This window comes from Macaca nemestrina, chromosome 10 (genome assembly GCF_043159975.1).
Source record: "Macaca nemestrina isolate mMacNem1 chromosome 10, mMacNem.hap1, whole genome shotgun sequence".
In the NCBI taxonomy this organism is placed as follows: Eukaryota; Metazoa; Chordata; class Mammalia; order Primates; family Cercopithecidae; genus Macaca; species Macaca nemestrina.
In genome coordinates, this window is record NC_092134.1 from 91,501,013 (window position 1) to 91,528,462 (window position 27,450).

Sequence of the window (27,450 nt, forward strand, 5' to 3'; positions counted from 1 at the left end):
GATCATAGCTTACTGTAACTTCAAACTCCTGGGCTCAAACCTCAGCCTCCCAAGTAGCTAGGACTATAGGCGTGCTCCATCACACCCAGGTAATTTAAAAATTTTTTGTAGAGATGAGGTGTTGCTATGTTGCCCATCCTGCTCTCAAACTTTGCCTCAAGCCCCCCTCCTGCCTCAGCCTCCCAAAGTATTGAGATTACGGGTGTGAGCCACCATGCCCAGCCTCCAGTCCCTTGTTATAACCTTGCTGTGGTAGCATTTAATTAAATTTGCTAGCAAGTAACTTCTTAAGGATTTCTTCTTCTTATTTTCCCTATACCTAAATCTGGTGGTATACCTCTTGACAGTTTCTAACATTAGACCTACTACTTATAAATAATATAAGAACTTAAAAACAAGAACTAAATGTCAAAAATCTAGGCTAATCGTATGGTGAATAAAGAAGAAAATGACTGTCTTTTTTCCTATATTTACTAATATTTTTGAAGTACAAATGTTAACAAACTTAATTTTTAAGTCTTTTATAACAACTTTTATTTTGCTGTATATCCTCACTTCTTTGATACCATAGTGTTTCTCAGGAGAAATACCAGTAAGTATATTTCTCTCTTTTATTTGTGATACAAATATTAAGAATCACTGATAGTAATATAATCACTTTGATTATATGTGAATGTGTGAATGACTGGGTGTGTGTGTATGATGTAAAGTTTGTATAGCTCCCTGACAATTTTTAGACATATGAATTAAACCATTTCATCTTTACATGTTTTATGGTCTGGTCAGGGTTCCTTTGCACAACATTACACTTTACTTCTATAGAATATACTAGGGACAGTCAACCCAGAATGGCAGCAAGTAGGTGATTTTTATGCCAGGGAGGTAGTTGCTCAACAGGTAAAGCTCTTGGTGCATTCGTGGAATAGGCAAAGTGATTTTGGGCTTCTTTCTTCTTTGTTTCATCCATTTTTGCTATTTATCTTTTGTCCACCTAGAGCCCAAAGTCTCTGCACTAATATTTATTTCTAGCCTACCTTCTAAAATGTTATGATTGCTTCATTTTTATTTACTTCACCAACAGTTCTTCCTTTACTAGAATATCTTTTATGCTTTATGTAAGTCTGAATAAAGTAATTTTTCTAAATGCTAATGTAAAGCATTCTATTTGCTCATCAAACTGTCCCCTGTATGGCTGGTGAGGAAGATGGTCCACTAGTCAACGAATTAATGTTAGAGCCTAGATTGAAACCTGGGTTGTGTGATTACTGGTTGATCTTTTCACTCCTTTGTCTTTAATAAAGAGGTTTGTAAAACTGTACTAGTTGAATGAAAAGTTTTTTTGCTTATTTCTCTTTCCTTCAAGGTTAGATATAGGGCCAACATACTTGGTAGAAAGATTATCATTCTGTGTGTGATGGGGGGTGTGGGGGGATGGAGTTTTATTTTTTCCTTAAGATAATAATTCTTTTTCTCATGATTATTGAAGTATTATATATACATTAAAGATTTAAGGAAGTATAAGGAGGAAGATAGTAATGATTATCTTCATATTATCATTCCAGTCAGAAGTTAGCTACTTCTAAAATGTTGTGTTTCCACTCTGTAGTTTTGCGTAGATACTAACATTTAAAAGTGAAACTTGAGGTATCTCTCATTGGAAGAATGGGAAAAAAGTAGACTTTTTACCATTTTAGGGCCCTCTCATGACCATTGTCACCTCATCTTGGTCCTCTAAGTCTCTGAGAAGTCCTCCAGTCTCTGAGAAGGCTCCAGTTTGTTTTGTCTTGTTTAATTGAGCAGTTCTGAGTCTTATTTTTACCAGGGAACTTTGTTTTTCAATTTTAATATAGATCATGTGGAGATGTGCTGTTATGTAGGAGTTTGCTATCGAAGTGTGGTCCACAGACCAGTGGCGTTAGCATCACCTGGGAGCTTGTTAGAAATGTACAATCTCAGGCCTCACTGAGGACTTACTGCATCAGAACCTGCACTTTAATAGGATCTTTAGGTTATTTATATGCACATTGAAGTTTGAGAAACACTGCTCTTTTTTTTCCAGATAAGATAGGTGGACAGGGGTCTGAGGTATTCATCCCACTTCAGCTGCTTTTTCCAAAGAGCTTTTCTCTCACGTTTTTGTGTGTGCATGTGTGTGTGCAGGCAGGGTTGTATGTATAGGCATGTGCCTGGGCATGCATATGTGTACAGGAATGTGGGTATGTGGGCATCTCTCTGTGTCTATATCCCTAGTCCCCCTAGTCTATTCAGCAGATACTTCTCTGAATGAGCTTAATGAACTCTCATGTCCAAAAATGCTTTTTCTGTTATACCTCCTATCTCTTACCGCTGCTCCCAATATCCGTACACAGCTGTACATTCCTTCAACCATACAGCTCATCGAAGGACATCTTTGGGAAGCCGCCTGTGAAAGAGAAAGCTTCAGGAAATAAGAGGGTAAAGAGGAGAGAGGTTTGCCTGTTAGAATCAAGTAACAAGCTTTTTGGGGTAAAAGAGACCTGACTTTCTCTCAGGAGGGCCCAGTGGTTTCAAATTGTGTTGATTGGATCCCTATGGTTTCATGGAATTGTCTCAGTGGGAGCAAGCAAGTGGGGCTCTGTGGTTGCCCACTTCACTTCATCCAGATCATTTATACTATTATATATTTTATTAGGATTTCTCTTAATTTTTATTTTATGTGTTTTGCAAAACATTTTTTGTGGAAAATCACTGCCCTGTTTTACCACTCAAATTCTGTTCATCTCAGGCTAAGTTAATTGTGACTGGACTACCTACCCTCACATTTCAAAAAGAAGAGCTATTAGTGAGTTTTGTAGGGTGGCGGGAGAGATTTGAAGCTTTCTTTCTTGAAAGCCCTTTCTCTTTCCCTCCTTCCCTATATCTTTCTTTTTCTCCCCCCACTCATCTTCTTAGACACATTTGTTCTGTTTAAGGACCAAAATTAGTAAGGCTCAGAGCTGCATAATCGACTGATTAAATTAGTAATGAGCACTGTAACTTACAGATGAAACATTTGTTAAATTCATAATGCTATCAAATAATACATTTTGATAACATTTAATAAGATTATTTTGGGAGACAACCATAATCCCAAAAGATACGGTCCTGAATGCCATAATCTCAAATGTTGAAATCCTGAAAAATCAACATCCTTAAAGTCTAAAATCCCCCAAATCACAATCCTAAAAGGTCAAAATCCCAAAAATGTATTCTGGAAAAAATAGTACATTTTTTAAAAGACACATAGATTTTAAAAAGGGGATTTATTTGAGAAACAGATACAAACAGAAAAATTCATAGGCCATTTTATGCAGTAAAATAGGCAATAACATTTTTGCAAGCGTAGATACTCAGATATACTAACAGTCATGCAGATACAACAGTTAAAAGCAGACAAACCATATTCGTAAGTCAAAAAGGGAAATGTATAAATGCATATCACTGTGGTTGGTAATTGTGTGCACCCAGCTTTATAACTGCAGTAATCTGAAATACCATGAAATACCTAAGCCTTGATGAGATTGATAATCATCTGTGTGTGTGTGTGTGTTTCCTAGTGGCCTGATGTAGACTGTCACATAAAAATTTGGACCTTACCAGTAAGTTTTAACGTCTAGAAAGTACTCTGGTAGTGTAATAGGAGTAAGCAGTATATATAGACTTAAGAATTAAGCAGGTAAAAGCAGAATTTTTTTACTGTTTTCCATAGTTAAAGAATACATCTGTTTTCAGGGTTGGGATTGTCTGAGCATGGTCGTGGTCTGTTTTAGGCCACTGTGCCCTTTTATATATTATGCTGTTTCTTCGGCCCTCCACTTCCCCATCCTCCACAATTTCATGGTCTTTATGATCATTCAGGCTTCATCTCTGAAGGCTAAGCATTCCCTTGTCTCTAGGTCAGAATGAATGTCCTCTCAATTACTCTTAAAGCATTCTATGCTAAAAGTGATGATGTATTTACACAGTGTATTGAAAATATTTTGTATTCGTTTCTTTCCTTCCTGAGGGCCATACCATTGGTCCATTATCACATTTCAGTTTAAATCCCCTCCTTGACATTCATATTCATGTGGTTTTTTGGTCGTAATTAAATATAAGTGATGAAATGAATTTAGCACATTTCTTAGTTAATAATAAGGATAATTGTAATAATATTTTAAAAATTCTCAATGCCTATCACAATGCCTTGTGTAGGTACTGATAATACTTAAATGAACTGCGAAAGGCCCTTTGCTATATATCTGATTCTGTTGCTGCTTTAAACTGCTTTCCACTTCTTGTTTTTTTAAGGAATATTTATGTAATTTCATAATTTTGTGAGTTAGTTGGAATATGTTTAATTATACCTATTTTACTGGATAGAAGAACTTACGTCAGTCTGAGCTACCTGCATGTTCAATTATCAGCAGTTTTAAAAATGTTTTCTTTTACCGTCAATATAATGCATGATGGAAACCACAGCTGATAGATTTTATTCTCTCTTGTGTCATGCTTGCTTACTTGCTGAATCTTAACTAGAGGCAGAGAAACCATTTAGTGGCAGCCATTTTAATAGTCTAGGCAAGAGGCACTAATGTCCTGAACAAGGGGAATGCCAGATAGGAGAGAGAAATGAATGTATAGATGTGTTTAGGAGAGATCTGTAGGACTTGATGGTTGATTGGATATGGTTGTGGGAGGGAGGAAGTTGGGTTGTAGTGAAGGGGAGGTATCAAGGATGAATGTCAGGATTCTGGCTTAAGCAGTTGAGTGAGTGGTGTGTGTTCTCGCTGAGATAGCAAATAGGAAGACAGGTTTAGGGGAAGGTAATAGTTTACCTATAGATTGGTTGAATTTGGGGTGCCTGGGGGAAAATCTGAGAGGGAAGATCTGTGAAGCAGTTTGGATATGTTGGGTAAGGCTTAGGAAGGAGGAAAGGGCTGTAAATACATATTTGATAGTCATTAGTACACATGATTTGAGTTGAAGCTGTAGGAGCAGGTAAGACAGATGAGGGAGGGAATAGATTGCATACCATGAGAAAAGAGACCTAGGAGAGACTTTTGAGGAACATCTTTATTTTTTTACAGTGGTAGGAGAAGAGCATCCCACAAAGAAGAAGAAAGAAATGGAGAAGGAAAAGAAAATTAATAGGGAGTAAGAAACCCAGGAGAGTATAACAATACAGAAACAGAAGGAAGAGGATATTTTCAAAAAGACGGGGGTGTGTTTAGCCACGTCCAGTGGCTTTTACTTTCATCAGACAGAATCTTAATTTTTCTCTCAAGTTCCATGTAATATTTGTTTTAGTAAGTCTGGCATTTAGATTTGTATTTTTAAGTTGTAACAAGATAATAATTCTGCATAGTGCTTGTCCTCAGCTTTTCATGTTACAATAATTCTGATTTATATTTATAGGCTAAATAAAGGAGGTTAATTATTGGTAGATAGGAAGATGAGTAAAATTATGTTAGTAACTAACTTTGTTTCCTGAGGATATAATTATCTAGTAATATCTTTAAGTCTCTGCCTCTAACGATCACTTTAGATTATAGCTGCAAAATGTGATAGAATTAACAACAACAAAAATCCCAAAACATTGGGTCCTTCTTGGTGTCAAGAATTTAAGTGGTAAGTAAATGTACAGTAACTTTATTTATTTTTTGAGAGGGAATCTCACTCTGTAGCCTAGGCTGCTGGAGTGCAGTGGCGCAATCTTGGCTCACTGCAACCTCTGCCTCCTGGTTTCAAGTGATTCTCCTGCTTCAGCCTCCGAAGTAGTTAGGACTACAGGCGCCACCATGCCTGGCTAATTTTTTTTAGGTGTTTTTAGTAGAGACAGGGTTTCGCCATGTTGGCCAGGCTGTCTTGAACTCCTGACCTCAGGTGATCCGCCCGCCTCAGCCTCCCAAAGTGCTAGGATTACCGGTGTGAGCCACTGCGCCCGGCCACTGTATGGTAGCTTTGAAAACTCCTGGGAGATTGCATACTTAATTGTGAGGGAATATGTGTAGTTTCAAGAAACCCTTATTTTCTGTTTTTAGGAGGAATGAATCATAGCACTCTTTAATGATTGGTTAACCACGCAAATCATAGAACTTCTTTTAAAACTTCATTTGTTCTATAAAGTAACAGCTATCTGTGAAGTACACTGGATTTTTTTTTTCTTTTTTTATTTCAATTTTTTATAGATATGAGGTCTCACTATGTTACCTAGGCTGGTCTCGAACTCCTGGGCTCTTGCGATCCTCCCACCTCAGCCTCCCAAAATGCTGGAATTACAGGTGTTAGCCATTGCACCCAGCCTACAGTGGATTTCATATGATTTACAATGCCTAAAGATTCAGGTTTTAGGAGTGCTGAATAGCAAAGTTATTTAGAACATAGGCAAAATAAGAAAGGAATACTCTTTCTTATTCTAGAGTCTATAGAGTCTAGAAAGACTCTAGAACTAAAAATCAGTGAGTGGCTTTTGAATTTCACAAATATTTTAATTAACCATTAAACATTAAAATGCTATTTTGAGGCAGGTGTTGAGCTAGGTAATGGAGTTACAAAGGAGAACAAGACACATCCTTACCCTCATGAAATTTGTTTATTTATTAATTTAATTTATTTATTTAAGATGGAGGAGTCATGCTCTGTTGCCCAGGCTGCAGTGCATTGGTGCCATCTCAGCTCACTGCAACCTCTGCCTCCCAGGTTCAAACGATTCTCCTGCCTCAGCTTCCTGAGTAGCTGGGACTGCAGGCGCCAGCCACCACACCTGGTTAATTTTTGTATTTTTAGTAGGGAAGGGGTTTTACCATGTTGGCCAGGCTGGTCTTGAACTCTCGACCTCAAGTGATCCACCCGCCTCAGCCTCCCAAAGTGCTGGAATTACAGGCGTGAGCTACTGTGCCCGGCCAGCCCTCATGGAATTTAAGTTGCAAACAAAAAATACAAAAAGAAAAAATGATTGCAAACTGTGGCAATGACAGAAATTACTTGAAATAGGTGAAGAGGAGAGGCTTCTGTGAGTGGGTGGCATTTAATCAGCAGATGGATAAGAGGAGGCTGGGCATGGCGGCTCACACCTGTAATCCCAGCACTTTGGGAGGCTGAGGCCATTGGATCACTTGAGCTCAGGAGTTCGAGACCAGCCTGGGCAACGTGGCAAAACCCTGTCTCTACAAAAAGTACAAAAATTAGCCGGGCATGGTAGCATGCGCCTGGTTTCCCAGCTACTTGGAAGGCTGAGTTAAGAGAATGGCTTGAGCCCAATAAGGGGAGGTTGCAGTGAGCTGAGATTGTGCCACTGCACTCCAGCCTGGGCAAAAGCCAAACCCTATCTCAAAAAAAGGGATAAGAGGAGGTATTTGTGAAAGAGTTATGGTTAACAGCAAGTTGGAAGCCCTTTGGTTAGTTTGTTTTACCTTGAGCAAAGACTAGTGCATAGTGAGGCAGAGGGTGAGTGGCATCAGATGAAGGTGAACAACTGAGTAAAATGCCAGATCACAATTTAGTCGTAAATGATGTGACATTGAGATTTTATTGGAAGTGTAACGAGAAGCCATTTAATGAATTTAAGTGCAGAAATGCTCTGTGGCTTCTGTAAGGAGAATGGACTGGCAGCCTGCAGTAATGTATAAATAGAAAGACTAATTGGGCTATTCTTCTAGTTAGGTGAAAGATAATGGGGCATTAATATTTTGAGATTAGATAAAAGAAAATGAGTTTCTTCCTTACTGTTACTAATACTTTTATGTTTCCATAAAAAAGTCATTAATATACACACAATGAAGACTTTTTAAGGTATGGCATTTCAGTACTTATGGTTTTATATGTACTTTTAAAATGATAATGAAATTAACTATATTAAAGCAGAACGATTTGCATGAATATGTTGAAATGTAAAAGAGGAATTTCTATTTTAAAAAGTTATTTATTCAATGGAAATAAAAAAGGATGACTTTCCCTAAGGAAGGAAAATGAGACATTTGGAGCCACTCAAGTTGGCTTGAGACAATTGAAATTTGTGATGTTAGAAAAATTTGTTATTGTTTTATAAAATCAGTTTTATACAGAAATTACTCACTTTAGAGATGGCTATTAAGAATTGACTTGAAAAGTAATGTAAGCCTTCAAAATCTGGTAAGATTAATTTAAATAATATAATAGAATTTTGTTCTTTTTCCCACCTTTTCTCTCAGAAGCCTGCAGTCATCTTAGGGCTCAACTGAGGAAAGATCCATTTGCAAGTTCACTCATGTGGTTGTCAGCAGACCTTAGAACACCTGCTTCCACATTAACTCACAGGTCTGTTGTCAGGCCTCAGGCATCTGGCTGTTGGCCAGAGACATCAGTTTATTGCTATGTGGGCTTGTCTTTTCTATAGGCTCAGAACGTGACACCTTGTTCACCCCAAAGCAAGATGTCTGGACAGTGAAAGAAAGGCCCGCCTTGGACTCCCAGAGTGCTGGGATTACAGGCGTGAGCCACAGTGCCAAGCCTCTTAATGACATCTTTTATATTAGCTTATACCATTAGGATAAAATATTTGCATTATTGCTTCTTGATCTGTTTTATCACTATAAACATATAAGACCTTTGTGCTATGTACTTACTCCAGTGACTAGGAGTCTAGACTTAGATGACCCTTTTCTGATATTTATTCCAATTAGAAATGGAGGTCTGTGTAGTACCCCTGTTTGAATGGGTCATTTAAAAGTGAATGAATTTATTACTGTTATACTTAATTCAAATTTATAGAAAAATGCTTGCATTTACCCAAGGCAATTTGTATCTTAAATTTAAGTAAGAATCTAGCACAGATCTTGACAATCTTGACAGGTGTGTTGTCAACCCTAACAAATACAAATATGACCTCATAACAGGATTGAAATATAAGATTTTTGTTAGAATTACATTTTGAATTTGATTTTGTAGAATGATTTTACAGACCATTTTATCCCTTTTTTTGTTTGTTTGTTTTCTTTCATTTATTCAGTGGTTAGTTACCAGACTATTCTTAAAGGAAAAGCTATACACTTTCTTTGTTTCCATAGAATGAAGAATCATGAAATCGTAAGTTTCTTGAAGGAAGGAGGTGATTATTTAGAAGCATGATTGTAAAGGGTATTAAAATATATCTGTATCTAGTACCTGCTAGTGTAGTTACTAGTGTTAGAAGTCATCACTGCTGTGGCACATTAAAATGAATATGATGAATATATATTGATTAATATGTATTCAGTTAAAGGTAATATAATATCTTCATGTGAGCTTGAAGAAATTTCTTTTGGAGGGATTTTTTTCTTTTGACTAGAAATAGTTTTTATATCAATGTCGGCCATTTTTAGGCAATTATTTAAAAAGTTTATTTAAGGCCGGGCGCGGTGGCTCACGCCTGTAATCCCAGCACTTTGGGAGGCCGAGGCGGGCGGATCACAAGGTCAGGAGATCGAGACCACAGTGAAACCCCGTCTCTACTAAAAATACAAAAAATTAGCCGGGCGCGGTTGTGGGCGCCTGTAGTCCCAGCTACTCGGGAGGCTGAGGCAGGAGAATGGCGTGAACCCGGGAGGCGGAGCTTGCAGTGAGCCGAGATCGCGCCACTGCACTCCAGCCTGGGCGACAGAGCGAGACTCCGTCTCAAAAAAAAAAAAAAAAAAAAAAAAGTTTTTTAAAAAATTTGCTATATTTCTTTTGTACAAGTGTTTAAAATTAACATTATTAATATCAATGACTGGCATACGTTTATGTGTTTGTGGTTGGTGTGTTAATAGGTGACACATGGTTAAAGACTTTTTTTTTTTGAGATGAAATCTTGCTGTGTTTCCCAAGCACGATCTTGGCTCATTGCAACCTCCGCCTCCTGGGTTCAAGCTATTCTTCTGCCTCAGCCTCCTGAGTAGCTGGGATTTTAGGCACCTGCCACTACGCCCGGCTAATTTTTGTATTTTTAGTAGAGATGGGGTTTCACCATGTTAGTCAGGCTAGTCTCGAACTCCTAACCTCAGGTGATCCGCCCGCCTTGGCCTCCCAAAGTGCTGGGATCACAGGTGCGAGCCACCGTGTCTGGCTGACTTTTTTTTTTTTTCTTTTTTCTTTTCTTTTTTTTGGAGACAGAGTCTCCCTCTGTTGCCCAGGCTGGAGTACAATGACATGACTTGGCTCGTTGCAACCTCCACGTCCTGAGTTCAAGCAATTCTTCTGCCTCAGCCTTCCGAGTAGCTGGGATTACAGGCGCATGCCACCACACCTGGCTGCTTTTTGTATTTCTAGCAGAGATGGGGTTTTACCATGTTGGTGAGGCTGGTCTCGAACTCCCAACCTCAGGTGATCCATCTGCCTTGGCCTCCAAAAGTGCTGGGATTACAGGCATGAGCCACGGTGCCCGGACGACTTTCTTTTTTCTTTTCTTTTCTTTTGAGACAGAGTCTCGCTCTGTCATCCAGGCTAAAGTGAAGTGGCACGATCTCCGCTCACTGCAACCTCTGCTTCCCAGGTTCAAGCAGTTCTCGTGCCTCAGCCACCCGAGTAGCTGGGATGACAGTCGTGCACCACCCTGTCCATCTAATTTTAGTATTTTCAGTACAGATGAGGTTTTGCCATATTGGACAGGTTGGTCTCGAACTCCGGATCTCAGGTGATCTTCTTGCCTCAGCCTCCCAAAGTGCTGGGATTACAGGCATGAGCCACCACGCCTGGCCTGGTTAAGACTTGAGTGATAAAATGGGAATTGTATCGATGCATTTTATCTGAATTCTAACATATTGTTAGTCCACCGTGGTGGCTTCCATACCAAAAATCTAGTGAATGTTAATGACAGTGGCTAGTTAAGAAATGATAGATTTTGACCAACTATTCTTGTACTAATATAAAATATAATGATATTGTTCTAGCAAAATGAAATAGCCTGGTGGCTGATATTTTTGTATATTAAAATATAGCAGCCATTATAGTAGATGTTTTAAAATGAAACCATTCTAATGATTTTCTTTTCCTTATGTTTCTGATAATGTCAGAAGTTTCCCCTGACATATTTAGCAAATTGTTTCCATATTTACTTTGATATATGCATATATAGTTATCTAGTGAATTTACGCTTTCCCCTGTAGTTCTACATGTAATTATAATATCAAATAAAATGAAATAATCTTCTTATTCTGATAGAGAAGAAAAAGCTGGATCACTTACCAGTAACTGGAGTTCTCCTATTGGGTAATCTCCACAGATCCACATTGTTTGAAGTTATTGTGAGTGCCTCGAAGACCAAGGAACCGTTGAAATTTCCAATTTCAGGAAGGTAAGCAAGTGCACTGAAGCATGTCTCTAGCATCTCCCAAATCCCCTCCCCCAAACTTTCTTACATATACGTCTGTACTGCATGCCCCCTCAGTTCCAGTGGATGCCCATCAGGAAGATTCTCATGCTGGACAGAAGGGCAAGAGAGGTGGATCTGTGAGGGAAAAGACCCAATAGGATAACTCAAGTTACTGGTAAGTAATCTAGTTTTCACAAACTTGAGATTTTTTTTTTCCCCCAAATTTTGTCCCTTGAGAAGGAATTTAATTGAAAAGAAAGGAAGTTATTTGGGATAGCTTCTTTTTGTATGTTTGATGTGGGTTATGGAAAGTATTGTATGGACAGTAAATACTGAGCTATTAATGGGTATATGAGTAAAAAGTATGACATTAATTTTAAAGTATCTTATTTACATAATAGCTGCTTCTAAAAGATTATACATTTACTCGACCAGGGTTGGTGACTCACGCTTATAATCCCAGTACTTTAGGAGGCCAAGGTGGGTGGATCACCTGAGGTCGGGAGTTCAAGAACAGCCTGACTAACATGGAGAAACTCTGTCTCTACAAAAAATAGAAAATTAGCCGGGCATGGTGGTGCATGCCTGTAATCCCAGCTGCTTGGGAGGCTGAGGCAGGAGAATTGCTTGAACCTGGGAGGCGGAGGTTGTGGTGGGCTGAGCTTGTGCCATTGCACTCCAGCCTGGACAACAAGAGTAAAACTCCGTCTCAAAAAAATTTACACATTTACTGCCTTTTGGTAAATGGTGTAGTTGTTCTAAAGCAATATAGGGAAGCTAAACGTTGAATTCTTTTATACATTTATGATATTGCTTTTTTGAAGTAAATATTTACACGGTAAAATTTATGGAGATGTCATATTTGGTGAATTTCTTTTGGCACAGTAGTACTAACCAGCAAGGATAGTTTAATTGATAGTTTAATTGACTAGCACTTTTTTTTTTCTTTCGAGACAAATCTGGCTCTATCGCCCAGGCTAGAGTGCAGTGGTGTGATCTTGGCCTACTGCAACTTCTACCTCCTGGGCATAAGCCAGCCTCCTACTTCAGCCTCCTAAGTAGCTGGGACTACAGTTGCATACCACCATGCTCAACTAATTTTTTTATTTTTTATAGAGATGGAGTGTTGCCATGTTGCCCAGGCTGGTCTGGAACTCATGAGCTCAAATGATCTGCCCACCTTGGCCTCCCAAAGTGTTGGGATTACAGGTGTGAGCCACCACTCCTGGCCTGACTAGCACTATTTTTTTTTTTTTTTGACTAGCACTTCTTAATGACAGTTTTCAATATATCTTGAACTTCATTGAAAAATATATTTGAAAAATGATATAGGATATGTTGCAGTTATATTTACCACTTCCTTATGTGTAATGAAAAGACTTGATGTGAAGTGTAGCAGAACTGGTTCAGTTTCAGCTCTCTGATTTCCTCAGGTACCAAATAACTTACTGAATTGATATTTGTAAATGTTACTATATAATTAGTTTCTTGCTTCTCATTTTTCTCCCACTCATTTTGCATTATTACTAGGTTACTGTTTCTAAAAAGGCATTTTAAATATAAAGAGCTTGTAGTGGTGTCCTGCTTATAGCTGTTTTACAAAACTTTCATCCGTTTTCTGGATACTTGAGGCCTGCTACTATACCAATTCCATCCTGTTTATCCAGCCTTAATTTCTTCAGTTTGAAACTTTTGTTTGTTCTTACCTGGATAGTTATATTTACACTTGGTTTGTGGTTTCTGACTTTCTTCAGGTAAACTTCTCTCAGTTCTGATTTCTATACTTTAAAGTTGAGGCAAGTCTTACCCCTTTTATCAGTCCTTTTATGCTAGTATCTTTGTTATCTCCAATTCTTCAGTAGAAAAGTGGGATATCTGTAAGATTGTATTAATTCATGGAATTTACTTAATACAGTGCCTTAGCAGCACCCAGTTAATACCCTTATTGGCTAGTATTTGGCTGTAGATTGATCTTAAATGTTTTTGTGGTTATGGTTAGCTGAATGATACAGTTTAGCCATTAAATATTAGCTTTAGGTTATATTGCCATTTTTTAATTTAAATTTAAATTTAATTTAATTTTTATTTTTTATTTTTTGAGACAGTCTCACTCTGTCGCCCAGGCTAGAGTGCAGTGGCGTGATCTCTGCTCACGATTGCTCCCAGGTTCAAGCAATTCCCTTGCCTCAGCCTCCCAAGTAGCTGGGATTACAAGCATCTGCCCCCACACCTGCCTAACTTTTTTGTATTTTTAGTAGAGACAGGATTTCACCGTGTTGGCCAGGTTTTGAACTTCTGACCTCAAGTGATCTGCCCGCCTTGGCCTCCCAAAGTGCTAGGATTACAGGCATGAGCCACAACGCCTGGCCATATTGCTATTTTAAAAAAATACACAGCTCTTTTTTAAAAAAAATTATTTTATTTTTTACACAGGTATGTTGTATAATAAAAATATGCAACTCTTAAACTGAGTTTTTAGGTCCTTTGAGAGCAAACATAGTTTGCCTTTTTTTTAAGATTTTTTAAAAGATGTTTATGGTTTATCTTACTAGTTCCTAACATCAGTGACTGAGATTAAATCATCCCCACTGAAACATTAGCTTTTCTTATAGATTCATGAATACACCTACCAGTTTTTTGTTTATTTGTTTTGTTTTGTTTGTTCCAGACGGAGTCTTGCTCTGTCGCCCAGGCTGGAGTGCAGTGGCGTGATCTTGGCTCACTACAAGCTCCGCCTCCTGGGTTCACGCCATTCTCCTGCCTCAGCCTCCTGAGTAGCTGGGACTACAGGCGCCCGCCACCACGCCCAGCTAATTTTTGTAATTTTAGTAGAGACGGGGTTTCACCGTGTTAGCCAGGATGGTCTTGATCTCCTGACCTTGTGATCTGCCTGCCTCGGCCTCCCAAAGTGCTGGGATTACAGGTGTGAGCCACTGCGCCAGGCCTACACTTACCAGTTTTTTAAATCTATGAAGCAGATTCATTTGCCTCATCAATCTTATTTGTACTGTATTTTTTTCTTAAAAACAATTTTTCCCTTTAAAAAATGGTAAAGTGAAATTCTAATTATTTAATATGATAATTTATCTTGTGGCATATAAAAAAAGTGTATAGTTTTGAGAGTATAGAGTGGCTTCCGTTAAAGATTTAGTGTTAGAAAACAAACTGGAAATACAGTATCCTTGATTTTTGCAGTTTGAATATCTTAGATTATTGCTTTTTTTCAGAAATGAAGGAAGGAAATGCTCTTTGACAGATTGCCTCTTCTAAATAATCATCAGAAAGCAGTTTGTCCAATCATTAGACAAGCCAAGATAAAGAACATTTAGTCAGATGACTTAAATACTAGTTTTGAATCTACTGCTGCATGTCTTTGTACAATTCTGTTCAATCTCATAGTTTCTTTGGTATGAATGATATGGTCATTATATTGAGAGTGTTATTGAAATATGGAGAAATATATTGAAATATTCCAAGTGAAGTATCATGTTGGGCTCAGGAGTGGGTTCAGAAAAAAAAAAATGTGTGGAAATTTGGGTATGGTGTGTGCATGTATATGGAGAGAGAGAAAAAAAGGTAAAGCAAAAGTTGTAAATGTTAACAATTTTGAATCTAGGTAGAAGGTATATGGGTCACTGTACTTTCAACTTTTCTATAGCTTTGAAATTTTAAAAAAAGTTGGGGAGAAAGTGTTTTAAAAAGAACTTTGTGCTTCAGTTTCTCTAATTCTAAAATGGGAATAATAGAACTTTTCATGCCTTGAAGCAGGTAGGCACAGTGGGATAACATTTGGCAGAAGAGCAGCCAAGAGAATTCCTAAAAAGTGATTTTTTTTTTTTTTGTCATTAAAGAAGAGCTTTATAATGGAGAACTTTTCAAAGAACATTTTGCCTAAGGTGTTTTAGCTTAAAATTTGTCAGTTACTTTTTTGTTTTTGTTTTTGTTTTTTAAATACAGAGTCTTACTCTGTCGCCCAGCCTGGAGTGCAGTGGCGTGATCTTGGCTCACTGCAACCTCTGCCTCCTGGGTTCAAGCGATTCTCCAGTCTCAGCCTTGTGAGTGGTAGGTCTACAGGTACGCACCACCACGTCCAGTTAATTTTTGTATTTTTAGTAGAAATGGGTTTTCGCCATGTTGGCCAGGCTGGTCTCGAACTCCTGACTTCAGGTGATCTGCCCTCCTCAGCCTCCCAAAGTGCTGGGATTACAGGTGTGAGTCACTGCACCCGGCCAGACATTAGTTACTTTTTTTTTTTTTTAAGAGCATATTGCATTATAATTGAACAAAAACAGTTACTTCAGAAACAATAAATATTTATGTAAAATAACCAATTAAAATCTTGAAAAATATAGCTTGTAATAAAATAACTCAATAAATGGGTAAAACAATAGAAGATTTGACACAGCTAAAGAGAGAAGTTACTAATTTGAAGAAAGAAATGAGTACTTCTCCGGACAAGCACAGAGAAATGCAGAGAAATGAAGAGGTGAAAAATATGGAAGAAAAGATGACAGAGGATAGATTGAGCAGTTCCCATACAGATCTAATTGGAGTTTTAGAAGAGCGCATACACAAAATAGTGGAGAAGCAATTTTAAAGGAAAAATGATTAAGAATTTTCAAGAATTAAAATACAAAATGGAAATTACAAAATGATTAGAACTAAATCACAACAAAAGTATCAAAATTTGAGGGATGCACAAAAAATGGTACTTGGGGATAAAGTTGTCATCCTTTTTTTTTTTTTTTTTTTTTTTTTGAGACAGAGTCTCGCTCTGTCACCCAGGCTGGAGTGCAGTGGCCGGATCTCAGCTCACTGCAAGCTCTGCCTCCCGGGTTTACGCCATTCTCCTGCCTCAGCCTCCCGAGTAGCTGGGACTACAGGCGCCCGCCACCGCGCCCGGCTAGTTTTTTGTATTTTTTTTTAGTAGAGACGGGGTTTTACCGTTTTAGCCAGGATGGTCTCGATCTCCTGACCTCATGATCCGCCCGTCTCGGCCTCCCAAAGTGCTGGAATTACAGGCTTGAGCCACCGCGCCCGGCCATCATCTTTAATGAATGTATTAGATTGAAAGATTGGAAATAAATGAGCCAGCTGTTCAATTTAAAAACCTAAAAAAAGAGTAGAGCCAAAGAAAGAAGAGGAAATAATAAAAATGAAAATAGAACTAGAAAATAATCAGCAATTGCCGGGCGCGGTGGTTCATGTCTGTGATCCCAGCACTTTGGGAGGCCGAGGCAGATGGATTACGAGGTCAGGAGTTCAAGACCAGCCTGGCCAAGATGGTGAAACCCTGTCTCTACTGAAAATACAAAAATTAGCCAGGTGTGGTGACAGGCGCCTGTAATTTCAGCTACTCGGGAGGCTGAGGCAGAGAATTGCTTGAATCTGGGAGGTGGAGGTTGCAGTGAGCTGAGATCGCGCCACTGCACTCCAGCCTGGGTGACAGAGCGAGACTCTGTCTCAAAAGAGAAAGAAAATAAGCAGCAGCAATAAAAACAATGTCGCGATCAGTCAAAACTGATTATTTTCCGTTGATTCTGGAAATACCCAAGAAAAACAGATGAGACTAATAGTCAAATTTAAAAAAGAGGTATCAGTACAACTATAATGGTGATTTTTAAAATTATAAGAAATCGTTAATAATTTATATGTATATAAATTTTAAAAATGAGAGTTTCATTTTCTAGTAAATTTTTTTTTCAAATTTGTCTGTACAAGAAAAAGAAACCAAAAACCATTAAAGAAATTGAAGCTGTAATAAATTTCCCCAAGAGGAATAGGTGTTTTTGTTTTTAATAACAACTTATTGAGATATTCACATACCATATTACTTACCTGGTTAAAATGTACAATTCAGTAGGTTTTAGTATTTTTACAGAGTTTTGCCAAGAATTACTATAGTCATTTTTAGAACATTTTCATCTCTCCTAACCCCCTCTATCCTTAGGCATCTACTAATCTACCTCTTATTTCTATAGATTGGCCTGTTCCGGACACTTCATAAAATGGAATTATACAGTATGTGTTTTGGGAGGGGTTTATTTCTTTCCCTTAGCATGCTTTTAAGGTTTATCCACATTGTAGCATATGTCAGTACACTTCATTCTTTTTTATAGCCAAATAATACATCATTGTATGTGGATATACCACATTTTGTTTATTCATTTATCAGTTGATGGATGTTTGTATTGTTTTGCACTTTTTGGTTATTATGAATAGTCCTTCTGTGAACTGTTACAGTCCTGTGTTGTGTCCAGGACCTCCCTCAGATGCTTTAAGTCTCTGACATAAAAATGCCACAGTATTTGCATATAACCTGTGTACATTCTTCTATATGCATTACATGATCTCTAGATTACTTGTAATATCTAATATAACCCAAGTGCTCTGTAAATAGTTGTTATACTACATATTGCTTAGAGAATAATGACAAGGGAAAAAAGTCTGTACATAGTATAGACACAACTTTTCCCCCCGAATATTTTCAATCTGCAGTTGGTTGAATCCATGGATATGGAGCGCTGACTATATATACCTAGGAGTGAAATTGCCGGGTCATGTGATACTCCGTGTTTAAACTTTTGAGGAACTGCAAGACGGTTTTCCAAAGTGGCTGCATCATTTTATTTTCCCACTAGCAGTGTACAAAGGTTCACATTTTTCTGTAATGTCACCAATGCTTTTCATTATCTATCTTTTTAATTATTGCCTTTCTAGTTTGTGTGAAGTGGTGTCAGAAGGAATAGGTTTTTTTTTTTGGTTGGTTTTGTTAGAGATGGGGTCTTGCTGTGCTGTTGAGGCTGTAGTGCAGTGACTATTCACAGGCATGATCATAGTGTACTGCAGCTTCAAACTCCTAGCCTCAAGCAATTCTCCCACCTCAGCATCTCAAGTATGAAGGGATCGTTTTAATGATGATATTTGTAATTATAATTTTAGATATTGCTTTTGGGGAACAGCTAATCCCAATCTTATACAAATTGACTCAGAGAACAGAAAAAGAGGGAAAGTTACTTTACCTGTTTATCTGGCAAGTTTAGCATTTAAATCTAGAATGGAAAGACTATACAAGGGAAAGTATACTACATTCAGTTTTACTTATGAACACAGACATAACAATTTTAATTGGGATAGGAGTTTAGGATAGTTCAATATTTGAAAACTATCAATTTAATTTATAAGAAAATTTAGGAAAAAATTCTAGATAAATTTGGTAAAACTATATGTTAAAACTCAATACCCATTAAAGTTTTAAAAAACCACTCTTACACTATGAACAGAAATGAACTTTTTTTCTTACAGTAAAGGCTACCTTTCAAATAGCAAGCATCATGCTTAATAGTGAAACTTCGGAAACATTCTCATTAAAGCCAAGTATAAGACAGATATATCTCTATCAATAAACAAAAAAGAAAGAAAATCCAAAAGGATTGGAAAGGAAGAGAAATGAGATGAGATTCTTCCTAGAAATGTTAAAAAGAAATGAACGTACTGTTTGTATTAATAAAAGAATTCAACATTGCTGGATACAAGGTCAGCATTCAAACTAGCAGTAGCCAATTAAAAAATAAAAAATATCTCCTTCATATGAAATTCTATAAAGTACCCAACATTTTATTGAAGGACATAAAATTAGACATGAATAAAAGGCAGGATATACTATATTTTTGGGTGGGAAGTTAAAATTTATTTAGTAGTAAATATTACTGAAAAATTGCTTTGTGAATTTTATGTTGTTTCAGACAAAAATCCCAGTATGATTTTTTTATGTGTGTGGAAAATGACCTTCATGTGCAAAATTAAAGGTTCAAGAATAACCAAGATAGTTTTGGAAGAAGAAAAAGAATGAGGAGGAACTTGCTCTGTTGGATGTCAAGATGAATTTAAAAATTATGGTATTTAGCCCCGGGCATGGTGGCTCATGCCTGTAATCTCAGCACTTTGGGAGGCGGAGGCGGGTGGATCACCTGAGGTCAGGACCAGCTTGGCCACCATAGTGAAACCCCATCTCTACTACAAAAATTAGCTGGGCATGGTGGCATGTGCCTGTAATCCCAGCTACTTGGGAGACTGAGGTGGGAGAATCGCTTGAACCTGGGAGGTGGAGGTTGCAGTGAGCCGAGATCGTGCCATTGCACTCCAACCTGGGTGATAAGAACGACACTCCGTCTCAAAAAATAGAAATAAAAATTATGCTATTTAGATTTAAATACTACATACAATGACGAAGAACAAACTGCTATGCATAACATGGGATAAATCTCTCCCAGACTTAATGTTGAATGAAATTAGTGAGACACAAGGAATACATTTTGTACGGTTTCATTTACAGGAAGCTCAGAAACAAGTAGAAATAATCTATAGTGATAGAGATGAGAATTGTGGTCATCTTGGAAGCATGGTACTGATTGGGAGGGATCATGAGGGAGCCTCCTGGAGCATGAGGAATGTTAATAGTTTGGCCTGAGCTGAATCACACAGGAGTATATGTTTTTAAAGGTCAAGCTGTACATTCAGTATTTGTGTGCTTTACGTAAGTACCTCTGTTAAAAAAATTGTGGCACTTGAAGTATAGTATTAGTACAGGAAAAGACAAACTAATAAAAGAGAGAGTTCAGAAATGGATTCATACATATTTGGAACATTGGTAAAGGCTACTCCCTGGCAGTAAGGAGAGAAAAAATAGACTCTCAAATTGGTTTTCTAGATGGGGGGAAAACTAGATCTCTGCTTCAAGCAATATGTGAAAATAAATTCCAGTTGAATTAAATAATACACGTGAAAAACTATTTTTTAGAAAAAGGATAATATAGATGAGTATGCAACTTTAGGATATGGAAGATCTTTAACAAGTCAGGAAAAGAAGAATGAACCATCAAGGATAAAGACATTAAGGGTAAATGATTTTGCTGCCTCAAAAAGAAAAACTTGAGTTTAATAGAAGACATCAGGCTGGGCTTGGTAATTCACACCTGTAATCCCAGCAATCTGGGGAGACCAAGGCAGGTTCACTTGAGGTCAGGAGTGCAAGACCAGCCTGATCCACATGGTGAAACCCTGTCTGTACAAAAAATACAAAAATTAGCCAGGCATGGTGGCACGTGCCTGTAGTCCCAGCTACTCAGAAACCTGAGACACTAGAATCGCTTGAATCCAGGAGGCGGAGGTTGCAGTGAGCCGAGATTGTGCCACCACCCTCCAGCCTGTGCTCGGAAAAAAAAAAAAAAAGACATCATAAACCAAACTAAAAGATACATGACATACCTAGGAGGAGACACACACAATGTCTTTAATATTTGGTGGATTTGTGTCCAGACTATATAAAGATCAAAAGAATAAGATGATACATATAAAATGAACAATGGATATAAAGGCAATTAGCAGCAGAGGAAACGGAATTGGAATGGCTAATGAACTGGAAAGATGCTTAGTCTCATTTGTAGGGAAGTGCAGTTGAAAACATATGAGCTATCAATTTTCACCCATTAGATTGCAAAGCTTAGGATGGGATGTTATACAGTTGAAAATGTGCATACTCTATTATCTAGCAGTTAATTACTATTCAAGGTGTTAGTCTAGAGAAACTTGAACACTTGCCCAAGGAGGAATGTACATGGATATTCATGTGGAAAAAATAATCTAAATGCCTGTCAGTAGGAAGGCATGAATAAAGAAGATATAATTATACAATGGAGAATTACCTAGATCTATATTTAGGCTATTATTAATTAGTATTTATTTCAATTTGAGAAACACTTTGTACTTTCTATGTCCAGGTTCTGTATTGTTTTAAGCCCTTTATGAATCTTAACTGTTGTAATCCTCATGAAAAGTCAGAAAGAGGTACTATCATCATATTCATTTTGCATATGGGAATACTGAAGCATAGAGGGGTAAATAACCTCCTCACTGTCATAGCTAGTAAATAGCAGAGCCAAGATTTGAAGGTAGGATTGGAACCTAAGTTGTCTGGCTTCAGAGTCCACTATACCATGCTACCTTTTGATGTGTATGAATATGGAGATACCTCCTAAATGTAAGGAAAAGTTCATTTCAGAATGATGTGTATAATGTGATCTCATTTACCCAAACTTATGACAGTGGTTGCCTCTGGATGTGATTGCAAGGTGAGGGAGATACACTGATGATGGTGAAAGGAAACTAGCTTTATGGAACTGCATGCTTTTCCTTAAAGAAGATGTATATTACTTTATAGCTTTTAAAATACTTATATGGAATATAGGTATGTGCTTATTTTTGCAAAAAGAAACACTGGAAAGATTGACCTTTGTTGTTTTAATCTTCATTTCTTCTTGATACTGGTTTATGGTAGAAAAAGAGATTAGCTTGGTTCCGATGCAGTAGAGCAGCAGATAAGCACTGGGTGCTAGGGATAGGAAGGAATAGTTTTCAGCCTCTCTCTTTAAGGAGTTCAGCTTTACAGGGAAAGAGATAAGGAAAATAATTTTGATTCAGTTGATACATGCAAATCTGTTTTCTGCCTTGTTTCTCTATCCTTGTCACTTTCCCTCCAAATACAAATAGGAGAGGGAGGAAATGTCTTGATTTGGAGCACGGGAAACAGGCAGTGAAATACTGATGAAGATCCCACTTCTATTCTTTTACAAAACTACCAGAGTGTAAACTCTGTAATGGTCAGATATCGTAGCTTGTTCACCATCTTATCTCCTACATTTAGTATAATGCCTTTTGCTTAGTAAACTCCTAGAGATGTTTGAATGGATAACTGATGCACTTTCAGATGTCACTCTCAAATTAAAGCATCTTAACCCAAAAGTTCTCCTTAAACTGTTTGAGATACCTTCCATTGATTCCATTTCTTCCATTGGTTGTCAGGCACTAAGGTAATTTAACTGAGAATGCTATATAACCTTGAATTGCTATGTGCCAAAGAATTCTGACTTGAGTAATGTTTTAATGTGTAGGAAATGTTGGGTCTCAAAAATCTATTTTATTTTTAACTGTGCTGAGTCTAATCCTTTTTTTTAAGCTAATAGTCTTTTAATATTGGAATAGTACAGTTGGTTTTCTCAGTATTACTGTATTCTGTGTATTTGAGTTAGTGTTAGCTTGTAAAACTGTTATGTTCTGTGTTTTGAGATTCTCAACTTCCTAAAACCACATTTTCTTCAAGTTTTCTGATAGGACCATAGACTGTTTCTGGATGGTACTAGTGTTTATAATATGAGAATTCTAGTGCCTTTTGAAATCTGTTATGGTATTGCATAAAAAGTAATGGTACTATTTCATTTCATCCTAGTGAGAAAGGTGTGTGGATTTTCTGGTGGTAAATTGGAGTCTATGTATGTGTGATCCTCCCAACAGAGTGAATTTAAATATCTAAAGATTACTGAGAAAGGATAAACTTGAATAAATCATAGTGAACAATGTTTATGTCACTTTTTAAAGTTTTAACACTTGTAATTGAGTAAATCCTGAAACAAAGCATATTATTATGTTTGATAGATTTAAACTATTGGTCAAATCCTGTTCCATGTGTACATAGTGTTTCTTTCTTACTCTGTAACCCTTTTGCCAGAGATAACAGGAAGAGAGCCTGGTTACCATTGGGTGGAACAATCCTGCCGGCTCAAGCCTCTGCCTAGAAATTTGGGTCATTCTCTTTTTTGGACAGTCTGGTAAGCTGTCACTGTTTTTCACCTTAAAATCATCTTGTCGAAGAAGATGTACCCAAGAGGAAATTAATACTAAAGGAACAAACAATATTAAATTCAACGAAAACGTTAAAATAGTCAGACGAAATTAAACATGGCTAATCTAGAATTGCACTGTAAAGTGTTTTTTTATATGAAGTATTCAAAATCAGGGTATATTTTATATTTATAGCACATCTTAACTTGAACTAGCCACATTTTAAGTGGTCGGTACCCACATGTAGTTCCTGTATTGAGCAGCACAGACTTAGAGCATTTGAAAAAAGCTTTGGTGTTACGTAGTTCTGCTGTTTGAAAAAAGCTTTGGTGTTACATAGTTCTGCTGTTACTCCTCAGTAAAGATGCCTCAGCTATCTTTTCTTTTTTTATTGCTTCACCTGTTCATGGGCACTCATCTTAACTATTAATCATTGGTAGTCTGAAATCCCGCTATCCATTTCTGAATTTTACAGAGCATTTAGGGCTTTCCATAAGTGTTCCCTGATACCTAGATCTACTTAATTTCTTTAGATAAAATGTGATGTTTCATTCTGATAAACTTTTGTTTTGAGACAGGGTCTCGCTCTGTTGCCCAGGCTGGAGTGCAGTGGTGCGATCTCAGTTCACTGCAACCTCTGCTTCTTGGACCAAGCAATTCTTGCACCTCAGCCTCCCAAGTAGCTGGGATTACAGGCGTGAGCCATCAACACTTGGCTAATTTTTGTATTTTTTTGTAGAGACAGAGTTTCGCCATGTTTCCTAGGCTGGTCTCAAACTCCTGAGCTCAAAGTGATCCACCTGCCTCAGCCTTCCAAAGTACTGGGATTATAGGCTTCATTCTGATAAGCTTTTAATCAGAATATTGGCTCTGCTTTTTGTTAGAATATCAGACCCTCTACGTGGGCTAGAGTAGGTAGGATTATAATTATCGTCATCTCTCTAAGGAAAGGTCACTAACTTCTTTTTTGCTTTAAAGTCATTGTTCTGAACCAGAAGGATTCCTTACATGATGACTTATATTTTTATAAGGTGAGGCCCAACATTTCACTCTATGGGAGTTGGATATGCTTTCCCTAGATACTAATTGCTGAGAGGTTTTCGAATCAACTCATTTTGTTTTTTACTTCTTTTCCTAGTAGATACTATTTGAGAGTGAATGTATTGCAAAGTAGAACCATATCTAGTTTGGTATACCAAGGTATAACATAAGTGACTTAATATTTTGGTAGTCTGTTGCTTTCATCTGTCCTAGATGAGGGACAGTTTAGAAGATTATTTTCAGTAAATGAATTTATAACTTCTAATACTAGTTATCCATGTATCCCAATAGCAACTGAATTTTCTATAATTTATTTCAAATACTCTCAGGCTTTACTCTTGTAAGGTAAGATTAATTGGACTCTGATTATATAAATGTTAAGATTGTGAGGTTTTGGGTGTTACGTGTTTTCTTATGTTGATTATTGTTTAATTTCTATACCCATTGTTAGTGTCTAGTTTTTCTCAGCCTACCTCTTTGTTATACCACCTCTATTCCAGCAGAATCTCAAACGCAATTTTAGTTCTTCCCAACCCTGTTATCCAGGCATACATATTATTTATTGGGCATTTCCCTGCATAGTTAGTGCAGCATTTAGCTGTTACTTACCCCTGAGAAGACAGTAGTGTGGAATTAGCAGTGGCAGGACGTGGAATTAGCAACAAAGTTCCTGGCTTGGAGTTGAAGTGAAGCAAAGAATATTCTTCTTCTTCTCCCATCCACTATGATCACACATTCTATTTAACTTCATTGCCCCTAGCTAGATGAAAGCTGATAGCTGCTAATTTTTGTCACTGGGGTGTTGGACAAATTTTTGAGTTAGAGGAGGGTTCATAGCCAAAGGAAGAACAGCAGTCAGCCTAGAAAGAACACTGGGCAGCACATGGCAGCAGTGACTGCGAACAACCTGCTAAACAGTAGGCTGGGGTTAGAGCAAAGGAGCACTATAATAATTTTCTTACTTGTATTTTCTGTGCTCTAGTTCTATCTATTGTCATGACACTAATTTTTGAAAAAATTCCCCTTTTAAACTCATCACTATTTACTGAGGACAATGAAATGTGAGGTACTTTCTTAGAATTGAACAAAACAGACACTGCCTTCTCAAGTGGTGATTACTTGATACCCTCTTGAAATCTTTAGTAACTCTCCATTCCTGTTTAAATCTCCACTGCCCTCAGGTCCAAGTCAGACTCATCAGCTTTGTCTTTGAGCTTCAACAGGGACAATGACTGGTGGTATTGGTTTGCTCATAGTCTTGTTTTGTTTAGTCCCTTCAATGTTGGCCTGTACCATGTTTCAAAGAAATTTAATGGCTATCATTAAAAAATCAAGAGCTTTCACTTGGAATTTCATATTTTCATCTTCTTTTTTTTAAAAAGGAAGATGTAGCAACACTGAGCTACCTTTGTTCATTGCAACAGTCTGCACCATTTAGTTGGGGCTTTTGCTTTCCACAGTCCCTGTTGCCTCCTGGGTTTTTCTTGTACCTGGTCCTCTTTATTCCTTTTTATTACTTACCTACTCTCTGTAGATAATTCAACTTGCAACCCTTGTTCTAGATAATCTGGTCCCTCACTACTATAAACTAACTTTCTTTTCTTTATTATGAAACTCTGGTATAACCAAAGGGATATCCTCTTTAACATGTTCCACACTCCTTAACATGGCTTGCAAATCGTTTCATGTTCTGGTTCCTGTTTATTTCTTCAGCCTTACCTCTTTCCATTCACCTGTATAAAGTTATGTCCCAGCCATATGTGTCACCCACTTATAGGTGGTGTGCTCTCCTCTTTCTGGCCTTTACACATATGCTAATCTCTTAATCTCTGGGTGCTGTTTTGCCTGTCCTCCCATTCTTTTTTTTTTTTTTTTTTTTTTGAAATGGCACCTTGCTCTGTCACCCAGGCTGGAGTGCAGTGGCGCGATCTCGGTTCACCTTACTGCAACCTCCATCTCCTGGGCTTCAGCAGTTCTTCTGCTTCAGCCTCCCAAGTAGCTGGGATTACAGGCGTGTACCACCACACTCGGCTAATTTTTGTGTCTTTAGTAGAGACGGGGTTTCACCATGTTGGCCAGGCTGTTCTCCAACTCCTGACCTCCGGTAATCCACCCACCTCGGCCTCCCAAAGTGCTGGGATTACAGATGTCAGCCACCGTGCCTGTCCCTGTTCTCCCATTCTCTGTCGCTGCCCCAGTAACCCCTGCCTTCCACTCCTACCCACCACCAGTTTAGTTAATTTCTATTCACTTCAATTCTTAATTTAGGTGTTATATCCTTCAGAAAGCCTTCTGTGCTCCTATAGGATCTGCTTAGGTACCCATCCTCTGTATTTCCATAGCTGCCTGAATTTAACCCCGTCTCAACGCACCATGACTGGTTTGATGGTCTATTCTCTACAGTGTTCTGTAGCCTTTTTGAGGGCAGAACTGTGTCTTCACCTTTGATTTCTAATGCCCATCATAAAATAGGTACATTGTAAATATGTAATGAATGGATGACTCACTAGGCTCTTTTAATAATCATTAATTCTGAGCCTATGTGGTTTCTATTGTACGGAATATTGTTTTCATCCTTTCAACTCTTCTTCATCCTCTAAGCTTCTACTAGGGGACTATCCCTAACAAGATACTTCTTTTCCTGGCCTGTTTTAGTACTAGGCCTTTTCCTTCTTTAAATTCTGGTAATACTTTTTAGAAATCTTGTTTTAGCATTTGGCATTTGTTTCCTGTATGTTACTTTAAATTGAAGTTACATTTAATGCCACAATTTCATTCTTAAGGTATTAAAATTTGTCAGTAACCTGTGCTTTACGTGATAGTATATTGCCAGCTAAAATAATGTATCCATTGATTAGATCGATTCATGAGTCAAACCTTTATTACTTTCTTGGATATTGTTCCTCATTTACAGAGAACTTGGACATCTAGCCAGAAGTTTTTCTCTCTACCTAGGTTTCTTTATCCATTTTGAACTTCTCCCATAATAGCACTTAGTGGATGTACTTTAATTGCTTGTGTATTTTTGTGTTTCTCACAGTGAACTATAAGGGCTGAAACGGTATCATATTAAAACTACCTGTTGGTATAATGTTTTAACTAATATTGGAGTTTAGAAGATATTGATGTTCAAAAGACGTGTTTGATATATGTCTATAAAGTGTTTTCAGTAAGCTAGGCATGATCATCTCATTTATTTACATGTGGACTATTAGTTACACAGCTTCATTTGCGTATCTTCTAGACATCTCAAACTTACGCAAAATTGAACTTACGTATGTTTGCATGCGTGAGTGGGTATTTCTGTATACCTGTAACATAGGGCTTAGACCATAGGTAGTATTTAGTAAATGTTCATTAAGTGAGAATGACTGTACAACACCAAAAAATTTTTATGTTACTGATTTAGAATATTATAGGACATAGTT

General features: G+C 37.6%; 1 protein-coding gene across 3 annotated transcripts in view; it reads left to right on the forward strand.

Moving 5' to 3' along the window:
- The window catches only part of LOC105470127 (YY1 associated factor 2), a 78,769-nt gene that overhangs the window by 14,287 nt on the left and 37,032 nt on the right, over positions 1-27,450 (forward strand). Inside the window, exon 3 of one of the 3 annotated variants that reach the window (XM_011721907.3) lies at positions 11,216-11,287. The exons of 1 other annotated variant lie outside the window; for it this stretch is intronic. In XM_011721907.3, the coding sequence (XP_011720209.1) occupies positions 11,216-11,287 (72 nt within the window). Of the gene's footprint in view, positions 1-11,215; positions 11,288-22,868; positions 22,969-27,450 lie in introns of all 3 variants that reach the window. One more of the 3 variants, XM_011721905.3, reaches the window with a different exon arrangement.